This window comes from Salvia splendens, chromosome 17 (genome assembly GCF_004379255.2).
Source record: "Salvia splendens isolate huo1 chromosome 17, SspV2, whole genome shotgun sequence".
Classification (NCBI taxonomy): domain Eukaryota; kingdom Viridiplantae; phylum Streptophyta; class Magnoliopsida; order Lamiales; family Lamiaceae; genus Salvia; species Salvia splendens.
This window is the reverse complement of record NC_056048.1, coordinates 2125677-2146785: the sequence shown is the minus strand read 5'-3', so window position 1 is coordinate 2146785 and position 21109 is coordinate 2125677. Positions and strand designations below refer to the sequence as shown.

Sequence of the window (21109 nt, the reverse complement as noted above, 5' to 3'; positions counted from 1 at the left end):
CACGTCAAATCATCCACCAGTTAAACAAACTAAAAAAAGAAAACGTTAGCAAAGAACACAAAAACAGTCAACAAAACCAGATAAACACAAACAACAAGAAACAAAAAGGTAACAAATGTAAACAATAATCGAATCATAGCCTTAAACAACGCCAGTCGACAATTTTACCGAATCTTACGCATACCCTAATTAATCCAATAATAAAGTTGATTGGCCAAAATTGACAATCCAATCTTCTCAACTTCAAAAAAATCCAAAACCATGAATACAATAAGGTAACAATATCACATCGATGGAAACTTTCACATTAAATGCATCAAATACATTTAAATCGACAATTGAATAAATGAAAATTGGGCAAAGCAACGTGCATGGCGTGAACACAAACAAACATACGTTTGTTTTTATATAATCAAGTAGTCGTGGTCCAAGATACGGCTGGGGCCCCACATTTTTTGTTCTTTTTATACAATTAAGCTTTAAATTGATTGAACCAACACTTGTATTCGTCTAATGTGACACCCCATCAATTCATATAAATACAAATTAATTGAAATTATGATTCATTTTACAGATGTGAAAATGTGACATGGTGATGGGGAAGGGTCCTCGAAGGAAGAAAAGTGGAGTATATAAAAAGAAAATTTAATGTGATTATCGAGAGATGATATTAACTCGGGCAAGTGTGTTAGGAACTCTAATGTCACACATTTATTACGTAGGATAATCTGGTGTCGAATTTATAAATTAAATGAACTTTTCTTTCTAACAGATTATGCTTTCATCGAGAGTTCAAACGGATAATGTTTATGGTCTGTGAAAGACAGACTTGATCAACAATGGTATCTGAAATATGACCTAGAATGGTGGTTTGGCAAAGAATCTAGCATGTATAATTAATGTGGTCGTGACCAACGAGAACTCGAAGTGGTGGTCTAGCAAAGAACGATCTGTGACCAATTCTCGTTGGCCTTAAGGAGAATCGATTGTTACAAACTTTAATGTTCATGTATATGTTTGGATTGTAATATCGTGTCAGATTTTTTTGTCGATTCGGAGTTGGAAAATGGTTATATCTTACGATTGATATTTAAATGTTTGATTGTGATTTTAAAATATATAGTCAAATCAATGAAGCCATCATCTTATAATCTAGGATAATGCATATTTATAAGTGGTATATTATCTAATTGGATATCATGATGCAACTCACTATATAACTTGGCATGTATGATCGAATTATTAAAAAATATAATACAGTTTGAATTTTTATTAAAAGTAGGAACGTTTTAATTGAATTCATATCAGTTGGTACATCTGTATTGACAGAGATTTAATTAAATTAATTTTTTCGAATGAGACATTGTGAAGAAACAACTAGAAGACTTGACAATTGATGATCTATTACGCGTCACTAGTTTAGATGTTTGATTTGTATATAAAGAAAGTAAATTGTTAATTCAATTTAATAATAAGAATAATGAGTAATACTTGAACACAACGTCAACGTTTCGGCTGCTTTTGTTTTGTGTGATTTGTATTTAATGTCAAAAGAAAAGAAAAGTAAAGTAAAAGAAATTTGGAGACAACTTTCTTGGCTAAGTTGCTAATCAATCTAGAATAAGATTAAGGGATGTGTTTAAATAAAAAGTGACTAAATTAGTATAATTGCGTCACCTAATACATGAAAAGGACTTAGGGTGTTTGGATAATCTTGTATAAAGTAATTAAGTTGAAGAGCTTACTTTTAAGCAATAATATTGAATTTAAATACATCCAAAGGAACTAAGACATCATGCAAACAATGTCTAAGTTTAATAGTAATATACATTGAAATTGACTACAGTAAAAATTGTTTTCTATATCTAACCAAACAAGTACTATATGTAACTAAATTTTTGTTATTGAAAGACTTCAAATAGTTTATTTGTCATGTGAATAGATAAATGTAACTATTTGTAATTAGTGTATAACTTAATTGTACAATGTTCTAAATTATAAAATTTGGTCATATTCCGATGTGTTGAAACTGTGAAAAAAATTAGGTTGGAAAAGTATGAAGTTTAATATGACAGTCGTGAAAATACATATAAAGTTAAATGACGTCATCTATTTTATAAAAATAATGACGTTTTCTGGTTGAAAAACATCAACAATATATTACATATATCATTTTTTTATTGTGAAAAAATTGTGAACAAACCAAAATTGTGAACAATAATTTTACCAAATTTTAGTCTTCTTTTCAATTTGGCCAAATATAAATATATACATGGTGGTGGCAAGAATTTTATATTAATCTAAAGGGAGTGATAGATTAACCACTTAATTTTTATTCCAACCGCACAAAACCTAAGATTCGAGGAGAAGTCGGCAAAATAAATCAATTTATTAAAAAATATGTCAACTATTGCATGTCATTCAAATGTTTTATTCGTATAAATCAAACTCAATAAGGCTGTTGCACCTCCTCTATAATAAAATAAAATAAAATAAAATAAAATAAATTACGTTACCCTTTATTAGTTGTTAAAGGTTGAACTGTTGTCAGCAACATTACTGTGAAGTTTTGCTATATATAATAGTCGTAGATATTTATAAAGATATAAATTAGTTATAAGCCTTTCATAAAAACAGAAGATTAAGTAAAAAAATTCAAACCACGAGAATGAGATTAGAGAAAATAATAATTTAATAGTCAGACCTGGTAGGTTTAAAAAAATACAAAACATACTTTAATAGTAAGATAAGATGAGATGACATGACATGGATATCTGATTAATTATTATAATAATAAGTAGTTTGAAATAATTAATTACCACTAATTGAGTAAGGGGATCTATTTCAAGATTGCCAACCACATTAGAATCAATTTCAGTCGTTGTCGAATGAAGTGATCAGCTTCAAATGAAGGTAATTAAAAAACAATGATATGTTTTTTGTCTTAATTATTTCTTAATTTGCAATGATTTTGGTGAACGTGTGAAGATGCGCACTCAATTTTTATTTATGGAGAATTTCAATAGGGTCCCACTAACCTTAATCTCGTGTAAGATTTGATTTGATTGGCCAACAAATAGAAAATTAAACAAAATTAGGAGAAAATCAAGAGACATGTCTACACTTTAACCCTAATTTTTAGGCCAAACCACTCAATAGAGACTCTTATCATATTATTGTTTAATTCCATTGATTAAGCAACACAATATAGTAGAATCATTTTTTAAGACAACTTTGTAATGGTCCAATATAATTTGTTTTCGGTTTATATTATTGTTTAATTCCATTCATTAGTTGTAAGTGTTTTATTTACTTTATTATATTTCTTTTAATTTTATTTGTCACTTTTATATAATAAAGCATATTGTCACATTAGTAGTGGGGATGCCTTGTAGACAACCCTATATGTCATGAAATGATTCCAACACGTTGTAGACTATAATAATTCCATAATAACACATATCTTGATCATCACAAAAGTTAAATTTATATTGATTAAACCTTGGTACAAAATTAGTACATTTACACGTGAAGATCCCTGCATTATTGCTTCTTTTTTGACCAAAATTGATAGAAAACTCAGTTTAAAGTAAATTTAAAATTCCAATATTCCAAGCATTTGTTCTTGAAAATATATATTTAAATTTAAAGCGATAAACCTAAGAATTATTCCCATAAACGTAAAATGATCCTAAATAATTAAAGAATATATTCTTGATATGTACTTGTCAGTGATCATCCCTTAATTAAAAATTAGTAGTTGATGATACACTCAATTAGAGTTGTCAAAGTGTATAAAATTATTGAATTATACCAAAATTGGTTTACTTAATGTATATACGCGACAGGGAATATTAAAATAATTAAAAAAATCCCTCAAGTCCAACTTAATGAATCTGTATTTAATTAATACATATAATTGCATGTGACGTTCTTACCATCAACATAAAAAATATTTGGGCAGTTAATATCCAAGGGAAGTAGTATTAATTGAATAATTAAAATTACGGTGCTAATTTAAATTTTCAATTTTGGTTCTAATCTTGGAATAATTACTTTTAGTATCAATTTGACAGCCAACAAAATGTTTCCGATTAATATTTTGATTAATTTAGGGTAACGTTGCTATAAATGAAAATTAAATACAAAATCTGAAAATATATGATTTTTTGTATTTAGATTTCAATTTAGTAAAATTGGCTTAAATTTTAGATTTAAACTATTGATAAATTTTTTAAATAGAACAATAAAATTGTATATCCGTTTAGTTTGACGAACGAAGGAAAATAAACTAAAAATCATATCTCTATTTATAATTAAGTATGAAAGTTATGTATGTAAAAATAATTGAACCTTAACTAATTATAATTTCTAATTTCTTAGTTCTTTAAATAAATATTATATATACTAAATTTTTTATGGCATATTATATTATGACAACACAACCTATTGTAACATTTAAACCAAAATTTATGTACTTTGTCGATGATATCGCAATCAATTAATTGAAATAGAGAAATGTATAGACATTAATTACGAGATTGGAAATTGAATGATAAAATATTAGTAAAATGTACTGACTTGCAATTAATATTGAGTAAATTTGTTCAACCCTATGTAAATGGACCACTGAGTTAGGACGAAATGCATCTGCAGTTCTGTACCAAAATCAAGTTGAGAAATTAATAATTGAATTAATAAATTGCGTACTAGTATCATGTAAAATATATTAATAAAAAAAATATTTTATTTTTAAATTTTCTAAATCCTAATACGACAATATATGATTTGGACGTTTGTGAAGATAAGGTGGTGAGTTTCAAGAATTGGTTTTCAAAGATTTGAAACTTTGAATGATTCTTTATTCTCTTTTTCCTTTCTTTTTTTCGAGTATAAAATGCATGATTTCGAGCAAAGTATTTTGTTTGTTGCGAAAATTATGACACAAAAAGTAAGAAGGCGTCACAAACACATACAAACATATGAACATTATATATATAGGACATCAATTATTTAAATAAATTTTTGTAAAATTTTAGTTAGTTATATAACATATGAAAATGGAATAATAAATTTTAAAATTTTATTATTTGCAATTGTTCAATTAACGTATAAAATGACATTTTTTAGTGATACTAATTAAATACGGGGTGAGTCAATAATGTCCAAACTATTGATTCTATCCTCCAAATAAGAGAACTCAAACTAAAAGAATAAATAACTTTTTTTTAATTATTCTCTTGATATCACTATACATCCATTATCAAACAAGAATCAACTATACATATCTAAACTCACAAAAGATAATCGAATAATACAAAACCCACACATATCATACCAATTTTCAAAAAGGAAAAAAAAAGCACAATACATAGGTGAATTAACATAAAAACTAGTACTCCCTTTTTGCCATTTTGGTATATCCAATTTATTAATTGAGAATACAAAATTATTTATTCACATCGAAATTAACTTCGATAAAAATCTCATGAAATTCGAACCCTGTCCTGCACGGTTGCACTCATCTTTCAAGCAGTTGGACTAACTATAGGTTTTCGAGGTCGAGGAAATGAAAATAATTCCTCATCCTTATAATGGTAATTTTTTTAAAAAAGGGAAAATTAATAGAAATCCATAAAGTTTAGTAAAACATTCAATCCATTTCACGTCTTTGAAAATAAGTCAGCAAAAATCAATAAGTGTTGATAGCTGCAAAAAGAAATTCAATCGTTACACGTAATAATTGTTTGTGATTTAAAAAAAAAACAATGTTGTTTCATTATGAATAGACGACATCGTTTAACTTATTGGCTGCAATGTCTACATACGATTCCTCATCTGGTGTAGGTGCACTGACGAAGCACACAATATAAACCCAAGGGGTTCCACTACAAAAAAATCCAATCACTGCACGTAACTATTAATTGTTGATGATTTTAAACCAAACGATACTTTTCTCTACAAATAGACGACGGCGTTTAGCTTATTGACTATAACGTCGGCGCACGATTTCCCATCCGGTGTAGGTGCACCGGAGAAGCAGACTGATGGTTTGGCGAATTTTTGATGGTGATGAATACAGGAAAATACAGATCACGACACAGAGATTTACGTGGTTCGATTTACTGAGGTAAATCTACGTCCACGGGAAGAAAAGAGGGCAGAGTTGTATTGCTTGATCTGTTTTCTACAGCTTACAATACAGACTTGCTATTTGATATTTGATCTCTAGAGAACTTAGCCCTTCTTTATCTGATCTGAGTTCTATTTATACATTGAACTAAGATCGTGGCTTGCATCACCACTAATGATGGTTGTGAATGTCGTGGAGGTCATGGAGATCCTGCATGGGTCCACTATCCTGCATGAGATCCTGCATGAGTCCACTATCTCTGTGCTTGGTCCACTATCCTGCATGTGATCCTGCATGAGTTGACTATCTTCCAGTTCGGTCGAATACTGAGACCGAACTGCTGAACTATTGCCGAGCAGCTTTTGCCGATCTGAGAGTGGAGCTTGATTGGTCGGCTTTTACCGAGCTGTAGGCTGGGGCCGAACTCTTTGGTAATGCCGAACTGATACTCTTCCTTGGGCTTTGGGCTGATGGGCCGTCACTGCTATTGGGCTTGTTTAGTCCGTACCCCATCACTACCCCCCCCGAAAAGCGAAGTGAATCACTTCGGCGAAGCGAGTCACTTCGGCATTTTGATAAAGGTACGGGGGAGGCTGACGTCAGGGGCGTGCCTTGCGCGTGACTGCATTAAATGCGACAGTAAAATCCGGCCGTTGAATCCTGAAAAGGTGGGATTCGAAACGGTGCGATGATTTTGAAATTTTCTCCGAATCTGATAAATATGTCCCTTCCTCATCATTTGAATACTTTTGCTATAGCTTCTTCTGCACTCTATCTCCTTCGCGTAAAAATTTTCTTCCGCTTTCAAGAATTTTTTCAGAATTTCTTCAGACTTTCGAAGAGTAAGAACTATGTCTTCTTCTTCTTCTTCTGAGTCAGGTAGCGGTAGGAAAAGGGGTAAGGGGTCTTCTAGCCGGAAAGAATCTGGGGAGAAGACCGTAGAGTATTTTCACAGCGTCTTGAGTAAGGATACTGTGATATCCATATACGAAAAATATCTTCTTCCCAGGGGGAAGGCGGTGGTTCCCGACGACGATCATAGGGCTAACGAGCCGCCGGAGGGTTATGCCACCGTTTACGAAGCCTGCTTAGAATGCGGGCTTCGTTTCCCTCTTCCCCCACCTTTTGTAGAGCTTCTTGATTTCTTTCAACTCCCTTTAGGTCAGGTGACTCCGAATTCTTGGAGGCACTTATCGGCCTTTGCTGCCGAACTGCGTAGGCTAGATAAGGATCTGTCTCTGAGGGCAATCCTTAATTTTTTCCAGTTTAAGAGGAAGGGATCTTGGTTTTACTTGATCCCTTTACAGCCTTTTAGGGCCTTCTGCAAAACCAAATGGCCGAAATGGCAAAACCGCTTCTTTTTTTATAATAGGACAGCGGCTCCGGGCTTTCCCTGGAGAGGGCCGAAGTCCGTGATTCCTCATCCTCGGTTAGAACCGTTGGCCGAGCTCGAGGGCGAGCTCAATAAGATTCCTATGATTAGGAAACAGTACTCGGAAACTGAGCTCGTCAAGGGCGACCTCGTGTTCAATATCTCGTCTTCGGACGAAGAAACTGAGGGTGAGGATTTCTTTTTTATGCTTTACTGCTTTAGCGGCGAAAACTAACCTTGTTTCCTTGCTTTTCGGCAGTGAACATGCTAAATAAGCTCAGTCGCCAATCCTCTGAGTCCAAGGAGCCGGAGAGGCCGAAAACCACCAGCTCGGCGTCTGATGCCGAGAAGAATCCGAAGAGGCAGAAGACCTCTTCTTCGGATCCAAGAAAGCCGGAGTCGACTTCGGCAAAGGGGAAGGCGAAGATTCAGAGGCCCCCAAGAGCGCCGGAGAGAGACGTGGTCTTGGCGCCTCCTTCGGAAAATATCTGTGAGCCTTTTGCATGGCCCACGGACTTCGCCGAGGTGAACTTTCTTCTTGATTTTCTGGCCTTGCCTTTTTTCTCTGTATTTTTTGTAGCCCCTCTGTTGACTTTTTGCTTTTTCCATTTTCAGAGGAACGATATGCTCTCCAAGCTCGTCGCCGTCGAACTCTCCAAAGCGTCCAACGACTATGCTGAGATGCAGAGGAAGTTGGCGGCTGCTTGTCACCGGGCCGAGCAGGCTGAGGCAAACTTTGAGAAAGCCAGAGCTGCTAGGATTTCGGCCCAGGATGAAGCTCAGTTTGCCAAAAACCAGCTCGTCATCCAGCGAGAGCAGACGAAACGGAGGGATGCTGCCGCCGTGGTTGCCCAAGGAGAGGCTCTCCGTGCTTTCGCGGAGAAACTCTTTCTGAGCAACCAATTTTCGGCCTTTGTCGGTGATCTGCTGAAACTGATGACCGATAAAGCCGAGCAGGGTCCCGAAGTCATCCTGCCGCTGTACGGCCGAGAGATAGCAGCTCGGCTTCAGAGTCTGCCGGTGCTTGAGGAGCTTGCTTCGTCCTCGGTCCTGCTTTCTGCAGACCAAGTTCGTAGTTGCCGAGCTGACCGCGATGAGAACATGGAGGCTATCTTTGCCTCCATAGGGTCAGTTTCACCCGCTCCAATTTTCCATGGAGAGGGTGAGACCGAGCAGCATGAGCGGCAGACCGGCGATGAGCAGGCCGAGCAGGAGGCGCAGCAGATCGGCTACGGTGGCGCCGAGCAGGCTGGGGAGAGCAGGGAGGCCGAGGCTGAAGCTGAAGCAGACAAGGAGAAGGAAGCTGAACCTCACCGAGAAGGCGGAGACGAAGCTGGCGGAGTATGATTTCGTCTCCCTTCTCTTAGTTTAGTTTCTTCCTTCTTGTAAAACGGCCTTGAAGCCCTTGTGTAGAAAAATTTTTTTTCTTATGAATGAAAAAATTCTTCTTTCTGCTCTTGTGTCTTCGTATAGCCTTTCGTACTCTCTTTTACTCCTGTTGTGGTTTACTACCTGCTCAGTAATCTGAAATGCCGAACTGACATAGCTGCTCTATATTCTGAACTCTTAAGGAGCTGGAGGTACTTCACTGGAAGCGGCTGTACTCTTCGGCTTTAGACGAAGCTGAGAAAAGAGTCACAGCTGACCAGGTGAAGAATGACGAACTCTTGGCTCGTTCAGTGAAGCTGGAGGCCGACAATAAGGACTTAGAGTCCGAAAAGAAAGATCTGGAGGCCGAGCTGAATACCGCCGTCGCTGAGAGGACTGCGTATGAGGATTTCATCTGCAGGCGCGGGGGAATGACCATCTCTGAAGTTCAGAAACGAGTTGACGAACTGTGGGAGGAATATCATGTACTCCGGAGGAACAATGCGCTGGAGAGCTCGGTTTGCCAACAAGTCGTGAATTCATTGCGGCGCTATGCTTCTCGGTACGACATTATTCTTTCCCGGCGTCCTTCAATCGAGAGATTCCTTAGGCATTTCCCGCCAACAGATGCTCGCACTCCAGCTCAAACTTCTGATTCACTTGCTCAAAATCCTACTCCAAGTCAGCAACGAACTCAGGAACAACCGGAGACGTCAAGTCGAGGACGGACTGAAGTTCGCAGAGGAGCGGTGACTATGAGTGAGCAAGATCGGCAAAGATTCGTGAAGAGACTATTCGCCGCCGAGGTGCTAGAGCTTCTCGGGCTCAGGGAAGAGGCGGCAGGTCGATCAGAGCATCTCGTCAACCTGCTTATTCTTCAGCTGCCCGGAACGCCCGAACTCGGCTTCATGGGGATTTTGTGAATAGGTGGCTCAACTTTAGCAACCGTGGACAGTAGAATAGTCCTTTGTAATAGCGTAACGCCTTCTCGTAGGGCAGCGGAGTTGTATGCCGAACAAGATTTAATAAATGAAATCTTCATTTCGCTTCTATCACTGCGTATTTACAGCTCAGCGAAAAAATTTCATCGTGCTCGTCCTCGGTCTTATGAAGTAAACTTCTTTGACCGGACTCGTCCTCGGTCTTATGAAGTAAATTTCTTTGACCGGACTCGTCTTTGGTCTTATGAAGTAAACTTCTTTGACCGGACTTGGTCCTCGGTCTTATGAAATAAACTTCTTTGACCGGACTCGTCTTTGGTCTTTATGAAGTAAACTTCTTTGGCCGGACTCGTCTTTGGTCTTATGAAGTAAATTTCTTTGACCGGACTATGCTTGTGTCCTAATTTGGCGAGTTTTATCGCGTGGATCGGACTTTCCCTTGTCCTAATTCGGCGAGTTTTATCGCGTGGATCGGACTTTCCCTTGTCCTAATTCGGCGAGTTTTATCGCGTGGATCGGACTTTCCCTTTGTTGCAGTTCGTTTCAGACGAACTGCTTGTTTCTTAAGCTGAATTGTGGTCTTGTATCCTCCTTAGAAGCTTGGACTCACAATCGTTGGCTTATATATGTTCTAAAAAGGGGATCAGCCTTCGAAGAACAAGATACCTCAGTAACATTTGTAAGAGACGACACGCACATAGACAGACAAAACGCACATAGACAAACAGAAACACAAGTAAAAAACAAAGAAAGCACATACCCCTAGGACCGAACTAGACACAAGACTGACCGGACTGTCTCTTACAAATGGAACTTCTTGAGGTTGGAAACGTACCATGTTCGGGGTGCTAGTTCTCCTGACATGTGAGTCAACTTATAAGACCCTTTGCCGAGGACTTCTGGCACCCGATATGGACCTTCCCATGTGGGTTCGAGTTTGCCCAGCTTTTCTGCTCGGCTTACTTCGTTGTTTCTCAAGACGAGATCTCCCACTTGAAATTGCAGCTTTTTCACCCTTTGGTTATAATACCGGGCTACTTGCTCCTTGTACTTGGCTGCTTTTATGCAGGCCAATTCTCTTCTTTATTCGGCCAGATCTAGTTCGGCTCTCAGTCCGTCCTCATTCAGTTCTGCTGAGAAATTAAGAGTTCGGGGACTGGGTATGCCGATCTCAACTGGAATCACGGCTTCAGTGCCGTACACCATCGAGTTCGGCTCCGGTGTGACTTCGGTCATTTCGCCTGCCTCTGACTCCGGCTGCTGTGATTGCTATGCTTGATGGTGCCGAACTGATTGCTCGGCACTTTTAAGCGCAATCTGCGAACACACTTGCTCTTTTTCGATCACCTCGGATGACCGCTATCCCTCCTTTGGTGGGGAAGGTGTTCGGCGAGGAAGCCTCTGATCGCTATGATCGGGCTTCTTTTTGTCTTCTCTAGATGAGCTGTCTAAAGACCGTTTTCGACGGTCTGCCTCATCGGCACGAGAAAACTGGTCCGCAATGTCCCACATCTCTTGAGCTGTTTGCGGACTGCATTCCACGAGCTTTCGGTAGAGAGCTCCGGGCAGGATTCCATTTTGGAATGCCGAAATGACAAGTAGATCATTGAGATCTTCTACTTGTAGGCATTCCTTGTGGAACCTCGTCATAAAGTCGCTGATCTTTTCGTCGCGACCTTGACGTGTAGAAAGCAGCTGAACCGAAGTGATTCGGGCTTCCGCTTTCTGAAAGAATCTCCTGTGGAAAGCATCCATTAGATCTCGGTAAGATCTAATGCTGCCTTGGGGGAGGCTATCGAACCACCTTCTTGCGTTCCCGATAAGCAGCTCGGGAAACAGCTTGCACATATGGACCTCATTGAGACCCTGGTTCGCCATGTTATACTGATAGCGTCCCAGGAAGTCATGAGGATTCTCTAACCCGTCATAAGTCATCGACGGAGTTCGGTAGTTCTGTGGAAGGGGAGTTCGGGTGATATCGTCCGAGAACGGAGTCTTCAATGCTCCGTACATGGCGAACCCGACATCTCTTCGGTATGGAGGAGATGGAGATCTCCTGTGATTCCGGTACCGAGGAGGAACAGGAACATGTCGGGGTTGAGGATTCTTCTTCCTGGAAGACACGGCACTACTGCGGTAGTGACTTTCATGTCTGGATGAGGAAGGAGAATCCACCGTTTTCGTCTTCGGCTCTTGGCTCTTTTGCAGGAAGGCTAAGAACTCATCCTGCTTCTCAGCCAAGAACAGCTTGACAGCCTCATTCAAATCAGGCTGCTGGGAAGACTCGGTGTGTGGACCTTTTGAGCGGCTTGTTCCTTCATCGTGAAAACTGGAAGTAGATGTCTCCCGAGGCTGTTTTCCGGACCTGCGGGCTGGACTAGCTTCCTCATGGTTTTCACGAACGGTATTACGGGTAGTATGTGATCTGGTATGCATTTTTTTTTGGGGTGGAAAAAGGGTCAAAAATTCGCTTTATCACAAATTTGGTTCTCTGTTTCCCACAGACGGCGCCAGTGATGGTTTGGCGAATTTTTTATGGTGATGAATGCAGGAAAATACAGATCACGACACAGAGATTTACGTGGTTCGATTTACTGAGGTAAATCTACGTCCACGGGAAGAAAAGAGGGCAGAGTTGTATTGCTTGATCTGTTTTCTACAGCTTACAATACAGACTTGCTATTTGATATTTGATCTCTAGAGAACTTAGCCCTTCTTTATCTGATCTGAGTTCTATTTATACATTGAACTAAGATCGTGGCTTGCATCACCACTAATGATGGTTGTGAATGTCGTGGAGGTCATGGAGATCCTGCATGGGTCCACTATCCTGCATGAGATCCTGCATGAGTCCACTATCTCTGTGCTTGGTCCACTATCCTGCATGTGATCCTGCATGAGTTGACTATCTTCCAGTTCGGTCGAATACTGAGACCGAACTGCTGAACTATTGCCGAGCAGCTTTTGCCGATCTGAGAGTGGAGCTTGATTGGTCGGCTTTTACCGAGCTGTAGGCTGGGGCCGAACTCTTTGGTAATGCCGAACTGATACTCTTCCTTGGGCTTTGGGCTGATGGGCCGTCACTGCTATTGGGCTTGTTTAGTCCGTACCCCATCACAGACGATAGAAACCCAAGGGGTTGAGGTTGTCCTAGCTAAGGCACGCACAAGTTCTGCAGATAAAAACATAATGAAACTGGCCTTCTCTCACAAAACAACCATTGAAAAAAAAAGAAAAAAATTGTTTATTTTTCATTTTCTTTTTTAAAAAGGAAAAACAGAAAAAGAAGAGAATCAACTGTGTCTGTCCGCATACATACACACACTCACACCTCACACGTGCTCCGTTTTTTCCCGAAGCGGGACCCACACTCTCCCATCCCCTCACGTTTCTGCAACCGCATCTCCTTTTTTTATTTTTGGTAAAAGAAATTTAATAATGGGAAAAGAAAATATTAATTGGCAGAAACTGTGGCGTACGGTGGTGTGGGGTCCAGTACCTGCAGCTGCAACGTGGCGGGGAACCCCTTGTGTCAGTTACCGTATCAAAACTCTCTGCCACGTCAACTTTTTCATGATTTTTTTTATTAATACTATTATTAATCTGTTTTACTACTACTCCTACTATAAAATAATTATTGTTTTATATTTCTAAGAGTGGGTATTAACTGTTACTACTCCATACTTCCTTTTAATATATGGATTTTCGTGATGATATAAATTATAATGCAAAATTCATAAGTAAAACATAAGAGAGAATGTATAACATAGATTAAATGTTTTGGGATATATTAAAGTCTGCCACAGATGACTCGATCCTGAGACAAAGGTCTCAAGCATAAACCTTACCGCTTAACCAACTCACACACACAAAGTATGTTTTTTCTTAAAACTATAGAGACGGACGGTCATGACATTTTTATCTTACGTCAGTTTGCCGCTTGAAGTCGATGTTATATTAAATTGGAAAAACTATTATTTATAGTCTACGTGTCTCAAGTTAATTGATTAATAAGTTAAGTGACTTCTTGTTTAGGAAAAGATAACTGTTTTAATTTCTTTTATTCTCTTTTTATTTATATACTTTATTCTATATCAACTTAATTTCTTAATATTGATATTTAAACTTCATGTTGCAAAGAATTTTCTCGATCTCTTGTGACATAATGAGTAATAATATTTTAATTAAATGAGAAAATCATTAGGCGAATACTCTAAATTGTGCAGGATGGCCCTATTTGCCGTTTGTTGATAAATTTAGCTGAAAATTTATGAACATAAGTAATGACAACTTATAATGGGTTTTGATCCATGCAAAACCATTCTTAATATAAAAATGCAGAACCAAGCATACAAAAGTCATTTTTAGGTCATTGTAAGCTTATTTTTACGTCATTATAGTAAGGATGACATGAAATGATCTTAACATGACCTCAAACCCAAAGTTTATAATATGACCTAAAACTGCTTTACAATGACCCACCGTGTTTTTGTTTAATTATTGACCATTGGATTGTCAAATCTCATGGTCAGGATTTGGTCTAAATCACAAACCTCCTTATAGTATTTCAAGACATAATAAGAAATAAGGAACGTTACCCATATTTCAAATAAAAATAGACCTAATCCAATCCTAAAATATAAAGCGGTAGCTTTTAAATTCGTATATTTTCGTCAAATTCTTATTTTCCCACTGGCTTTAAAATCCATCAATAAATTACCTAAATAGTACTATAAATTTATGTTGAATTTGCAACTAATCAAAATTTTATCGTTTAGTTTGATGGCTTCGTTACATGACACTATAGGATAGTTCAAAACAGCGTCAGATTGTAAGAATCAAAAAAATCTCGCAGTATACTAAATTAAATACTTCATTTTCGTCTCGTTCCTCATTTCTTATCTTTTCATTCCATCTCATTATTCAACATGGTGATGTTTTGTTGCCTAATATGTGATTTTGATTAGCGTCTGATAGTGTCATTTAAAATAAATCGTCATTCTATATCGATTTTGACTAGTTGTAAACTCAGAATTAATTAATATTTTGTTATAAGATTAGACTAAGTCAGTATTTTAATATTTGATGACCAGATTTTAAAGCTTATGTAATTTGACCAAACACATAATTTTAATACGAATTACCTAAATATAAATAAATACAGATGAACCCTAGATATGAGGCCGTTATAAATTATGGAAACCGTGATATTGGCTTTAATAGTGCTGACTTAGGTAAAAATAAATATTTAAATCCTGATTTTGCTCAAGTACGATTTCTCCTTTATTTTATTCAATTTTGCTTCATTTTAATAAACATAATCGGCCGTACTGTTTGCTGAATTCAATACAGACCCACTTTTCTCTCTCTAAATTGATTGACTTTCCATAGCATTTTCTCTCTCCTCCCTTTATATAAATCCATTAAATCCCAATCCATTTCGCTAGTCGCCACCTCGTTTCTCCACTCGCACTTTCTCTCTCTCTAGAAATTGAAAACACGAATTTGTTGTGATTCAAAATGGCAGTGGAAGCAAGGCATCTGAATCTCTTCTCTCCTCAGCTGATTCAAGACAGGTGCGTTGCGTTGCGTTTTACCGATTTGATTAAGTTTCCGTTACCTTTTCCGATTTCCGATCGGATTTGTGAGATCGATTTTGTTGATTTGCAGAGAGGTGATGATGAACGCCTACAACTCGCAGTTCCTCGGCGTTCCTTCCGCCGCGGCATTGCCGGAGAATCAGTTCTATTATCCGTCTGTGGCGGCGAAGAACTCCGTCAACACCGACAGCGGAGTCACCTACAACAATAACATCACGAGAAAGCGCTCCAGAGAAGCCGATTCCTTCAATCAGTTCCAGAATTTTGCCGCGCAGAAGGCGATGCTCGCCGGAGAGGAAATCGTGCCGGGGATCCAGCAGTATCAGTACGAGATCGACGCGATCATCTCGCAACACGTACGTATTCACTCGATCTCTTCCGATTTCATCACAATCGCGACGAACAATCGCATCTGATCTGATCTAAAATTTTGTTTCTGAAAAATCAGACGAAGAAGATAAGATCCGAGCTAGAATCGCGGCAGAAGCAGCAGGCGAGGATCCTCACGGCGGCGATCGGCGAAGGCGTGATGAAGAAATTGAAGGATAAGGACGAGCAGATTCAGAGAATGGAGAAATTGAATCTAGTCCTTCAGGAGCGCGTCAAAAGCCTCTACGTCGAGAATCAGCTATGGCGTGACTTAGCTCAATCGAACGAAGCCACCGCCAATTCTCTCCGCACCGATCTCGAGCAAGTCCTCCACCACGTCGGAAACGGAGGAGGTGAGCAGCATCTCTCCGCCGCCGATGTCACCGATGAGGAATCGTGCTGCGGCAGCAGATCCGCGGATGCAGAGGAAAACGACGACGGAAACAGCAGCGAGAGGCGCTGCAGATTGTGCGGAGAGAGAGAGGCTTCCGTTTTGCTTTTGCCGTGCCGGCATCTCTGCCTCTGCTCCGCCTGCGGGAGTGGGTCCCAGCAGCTACAGTCGTGCCCGGTGTGTAAATTTAGCATGACCGCAACGCTGCATGTTAACATGTCATGATTTTCCGGTTTAATTTTATTTTATTCAAAAAAAAGGGAAGAAAATACACATTTTGGGATGTAAATTAATTAGCTATATGTAAATACGTTTTTTTAGGAATTACTAAGAGATTTATTCTTTTTATTTATTTATTGATTTTATCTTAGTTTATTTTATTTTATTTTTGTGGACAATCTTCTGCCATGCTTTAAGCTTTTGAAAGATACCTTTTCCTTTTGTTGGCGAAAACACGTCAATTGGGAAACAGTAGAAATGAAATCTTTATATGAGTAATGATAAATAACCAAATTTTGAACGATTCAAAAAGTTTATATTATTAGTAATTTGATATATTAATCATATATTAAAAGTAATAAATGTGGTTTTGGACAACTTAAAAAGACTTGATTAGTCTTTAGCCTCATTTTCAAATTTATTTTAATATTTGAATTGCTTCTATATTATTTTTCAATTTTAAATTAAAGTTGCATTAATTATATTTATGGTTCTCAAAAAATAAAAAATTTATACACAAATCATTAATATATAATCACAATATTATACACGTTTCATGTACACAAATATATTTTAATTAAATGCATAAATAAACACATTTTTTCTCAAATAAACCAGTTTTTATTTGTACAAAATGTGGTCATATAGATTTATTGCTTTTATTATCCTATAATAAAAAATCATGATTCGTATCACGACAATTTATATTGGGAATCCAACTTTTTTACTCGTGACGCTTTTTTAACCGATGTGGTCCTATCAAAATTTCATTAGGTGTGTGGTTAAGTTGATTTTGTGCTTATTGGATATAAAGAGAGTAAATTATAATCTAATCGAACATAAGAAAAAATGCGCTTTGATCTGAAGCCTATGTGCAACCGACGTGTAAGATTCACTTTTTGAGCACGTATAGACATTGCAAGCCACTGAGCGCGTCGTGTTCATTGCCTTGATAGAGTCTGTCATATAGGCAGTAATCAGATCTTAGTGTTAAGCGTGGTGGTTGGTTACTGTAATATCGAGATGAAACGAGAGTAAACCTGATCTATCTACGAGAACAAAGACACTATTTAATAGCCTACTATAGACATTTTTTATTAGCTAATATTGTTCATCGATATTGACAATATGCATAACGAACCAGCGTAAGATTCACTTATTGAGCACGTACTGGCGTGCTCTTATCGTTTTTGCTGACCGCTGAGCACACAATGCTCGTTGTTTAGTCAGAGCTTATCACATAAATAGATTAATGGATCGATTTCATAGTATTCAGCTTTATGATTATCTTGAAAATAAGTTTAGGCAAGACAAAAATAATTTCAATTTAGTAGTTTTAATTTGAGGGGAGATAGATACTGACTCCTACAATGCAATAAAAAGGGTATGGACCATTTTCAATTGATTTTTTTCCAAACTTTTATTTGTCAGGCCATGTGAAAGCAACTTATTGGATTGATAGGTAGCAAGTTGAAAATTCCTGCCTTGGGGCATGGGATTTTAGCCTAAGAGCATCCGCAATGGCGGACTTTGCCGCGGAATTCCTACGGATGTGCCGGAATTCCGTGGCGGACGTCCGCCATTAGGCACGAATGGCACGGATACGGAATTGAGCTGAGGACGTCGCAGGTCCGCGGCCTTCCGCGGAATTCCGCAGGGACGTCCGCCATTGCGTCGACTCCCGCGGAATTCCGCACGGAATTCTGATTTGTTTTGTAATGTCTATATATACGACTCGTTGAATTTCACTTCATTCGCGCCACTTGTTTTAACAAGTTTCTCTCTCTTTAAATTTCTTTTATATAATAGTAATGGCAGCGTAGGGGTCGTTGTTGATGTAGTTTGTAATTATTGAAATGTATTTTTTTATTTGGTGAAATGTACTTTTCTTTTTTAATGGATTTTTTTCCCTATTCGCGTCAAAATTTTAATTCCGTAAATTCTTTACTTTCGGAAAGTGGTTAATTTATGAATTTGTGATTTTTTTTTATGTGGGAATTCCGTAGGGGAATTCCGCCACTGTGCAGTGGGAAGTCTTTATGACGTGGCAGTGGGAATTCCACGGGGAATTCCGCCCGGACATCCGCACTACCGCGGATGCCCTAAACCTTAAGCAAAATTAAATTTCTTGCCTTTTTAATTTTCTTCCATAATTGATTGATTGGTGGATAGTGATAATAAATAGTAGTCCAATATTGTTTGGTCGTGAGTTTTTGTGGGATATGAATTGGTTATCAGTCACCACATCTGTCCCGAAAAATAAGTGGTATAGTCAAATCATCTCTAGGCATTGGGTTATGTCAACTGTTTGGTTGATTATTTATTATACTCCATATATGTCATTTATTGTCCTTGTCACACCTCACACATTTATGGCCAAATTTCATGCTATGTCTAGTCAATTTTATGGTATGGTGCAATTATGTGTAGGTTATTGTATTTTAGTTTCAACAGTCATATTTAATTTTCACAAATCCTAATCAATACAACAACTCTTAAAATATTAAAATAGTGATATAGTCTGTTATTTTAAAAAATTATGAAGTTGGTCAGATAATGATCAAACTTAGTAGTATAGTTGTTTTTTCAAAAATTTGCCCACACTATAAATATGTAGAGAATAATAGGTTATCCCAAAATATAATTAGGCTGAAACTTATTTCGTTTGAATTTTGTATGTAACTTAACTTAGCTAAATGATAGACATACTGAAAAAGTTGAGAGGTAAATAGTGAATCTTGCATTCAATATATATTGCCAAATTCATATAAATATACTCCTACTATGTAACGTAAATAGACCGTAAAATATGGCATTAATTTCACTATAATTTGTTGTTGGATTTTTCCTTTATGGGGAACAAATACAGATGCCACGTATACAAACATGTCAGTGGAAATTTAAGCACTTTCACATTATCTATTACTTATTGCTTCCTTCAATTTTGGTGGCTCCCATTTCTCTCTCTAAATTTTATTTAATTTTTCTCCCTCTGTAAATTTCCCATAAAATCAACCATGAAAAGGCCAATTCCCTCCTTCCTTCCCATCAATTTCCTCTCTCCTTCTCTCATCCTTCCACATTTCACATCTTCTAATAAATAATCAAACTTGCAATAATAAATTATTTCTTATCTTTTAAGATTTTGAATTATATAATGAGTCCAAGAATTGGAGTCATTTTCTAGGAATCATCATATCCTTAAGGAAACATTACAATAAAGTGATGATGATTGTTTTAAATAGTATTTTATTCTATATATTGCTTCAATCTTATTATATTGGGTTTTGCCTTTTAAAAACTAAATAACTAATCATTAGTCCAAATTAGAACGTGGACCAGACGCGGTTTACTTTTTGTATGGACCACAAAAAAAATCTTGACGCCATTATTAATTATTCTTGGAAGCTAGAATCCTCTATTATTAGTTGGAAAAAGGAAAAAAAGTACTCCCTCCGTCCCGGACTACTCGCACATTTCCTTTTCGGCACGGAGATTAAGGAATGAGTGTATAACAAAGTCAACAATTGCGGCTGTAGGTGATAATTTTTACTAAAAATAGAAAGAGTGCAAATAACTTAGGACGCCCAGAAAGGAAATAAGTGCAAGTAGTCCGGGACAGATGGAGTATTAGATTCCATAAAATCATTGATATTCTAATAATGAACTAGAATTTCCATTGTAGAGGCAATAAAATAATCTACTCAAATATGTCCATAAAGGTTAAACTGATTAGCACGTGCCATGTGGATCGAAAGAGGGAAAAAAGAAGTAAAAAGAAAAAGTATTTTATTTTGGTGGTGCTTTGATGGTTGATTGAGGCCACAACGTGTGGATCGAAAACACGACTGTTTCACTTCATATCATATCATATCATATCTGCTGCTGTGCGCAGTGGCGCATTTTAGATGTCTTATTAAAATCAACGCCATCCTGAAACAAACTTAATTGAGTGGGGCCCACCCCAGTCGGGAAAAGAAGAAGCCTTAAACAACGCCGGTGCTGCTGCGCTGTCCCCACCCGGCGTATTTTAGTGGTCCTGTCAGGACGGTGTACTCGATGCATCTATTTTTTCCTTTTTCATTTTTATTGTTTGAAACTACACATTTTTCGAGCATCCATAAACGCAATTGCTTTGCATATTGCGATTTATACTTAATCTGTCTCGTTACAAATAAATTTTTTATAATAAAAGTAAACATGGATTTAACGTAATGTGAGAATATGAGTTAATGAAAAGTGATGTATACCTATCATTTATAGTAAAAGTGAATCGGGTATTACAATGACCGGCAGACTAATATAGTATTCCTTCCGTTCCACAGTAGTAGAGTCATTTTGTCATTTTGATACATTCCATGGTAGTAGAGTCATTTTCTTTTTTAGTAAAAGTTAACATTTCTTCCCACTTACTTTTTTACTCCTATTTCTTAGTACTCCCTCCGTCCCATCAAAGATGTCACACTTGTGGGACGACATGAGATTTTTAGGAGGTTTGGTTTTGTGTGTTAAATAGAGAGAGAAAATATAATTTTTATAATAATGTGAGAGAGAACTTTTTTCAAAAATGGAAATATGACATCTTTTATGGAATAAACTAAAAAGGAAAGTGTGACATCTATTATGAGACAGAGGGAGTATTTTATTCTCGCTTCATCTCTCTATCTTTTTTTATTTACTCCCTTCGTTCCATAGTGGTTGAGGCATTTCTTTTCG

General features: G+C 37.4%; 1 protein-coding gene across 1 annotated transcript; it reads left to right on the top strand.

Annotated features, from left to right (window-relative positions):
• The first annotated feature begins 15236 nt into the window (after nucleotides 1-15236).
• LOC121773389 (BOI-related E3 ubiquitin-protein ligase 1-like) lies at nucleotides 15237-16526 on the top strand. Its single transcript, XM_042170241.1, has 3 exons — nucleotides 15237-15390; nucleotides 15485-15770; nucleotides 15863-16526. Exons 1-3 carry the CDS (start codon nucleotides 15335-15337, stop codon nucleotides 16397-16399), a joined length of 879 nt encoding a protein of 292 aa, XP_042026175.1. The 5' UTR covers nucleotides 15237-15334; the 3' UTR covers nucleotides 16400-16526.
• Nucleotides 16527-21109: the final 4583 nt, after the last annotated feature.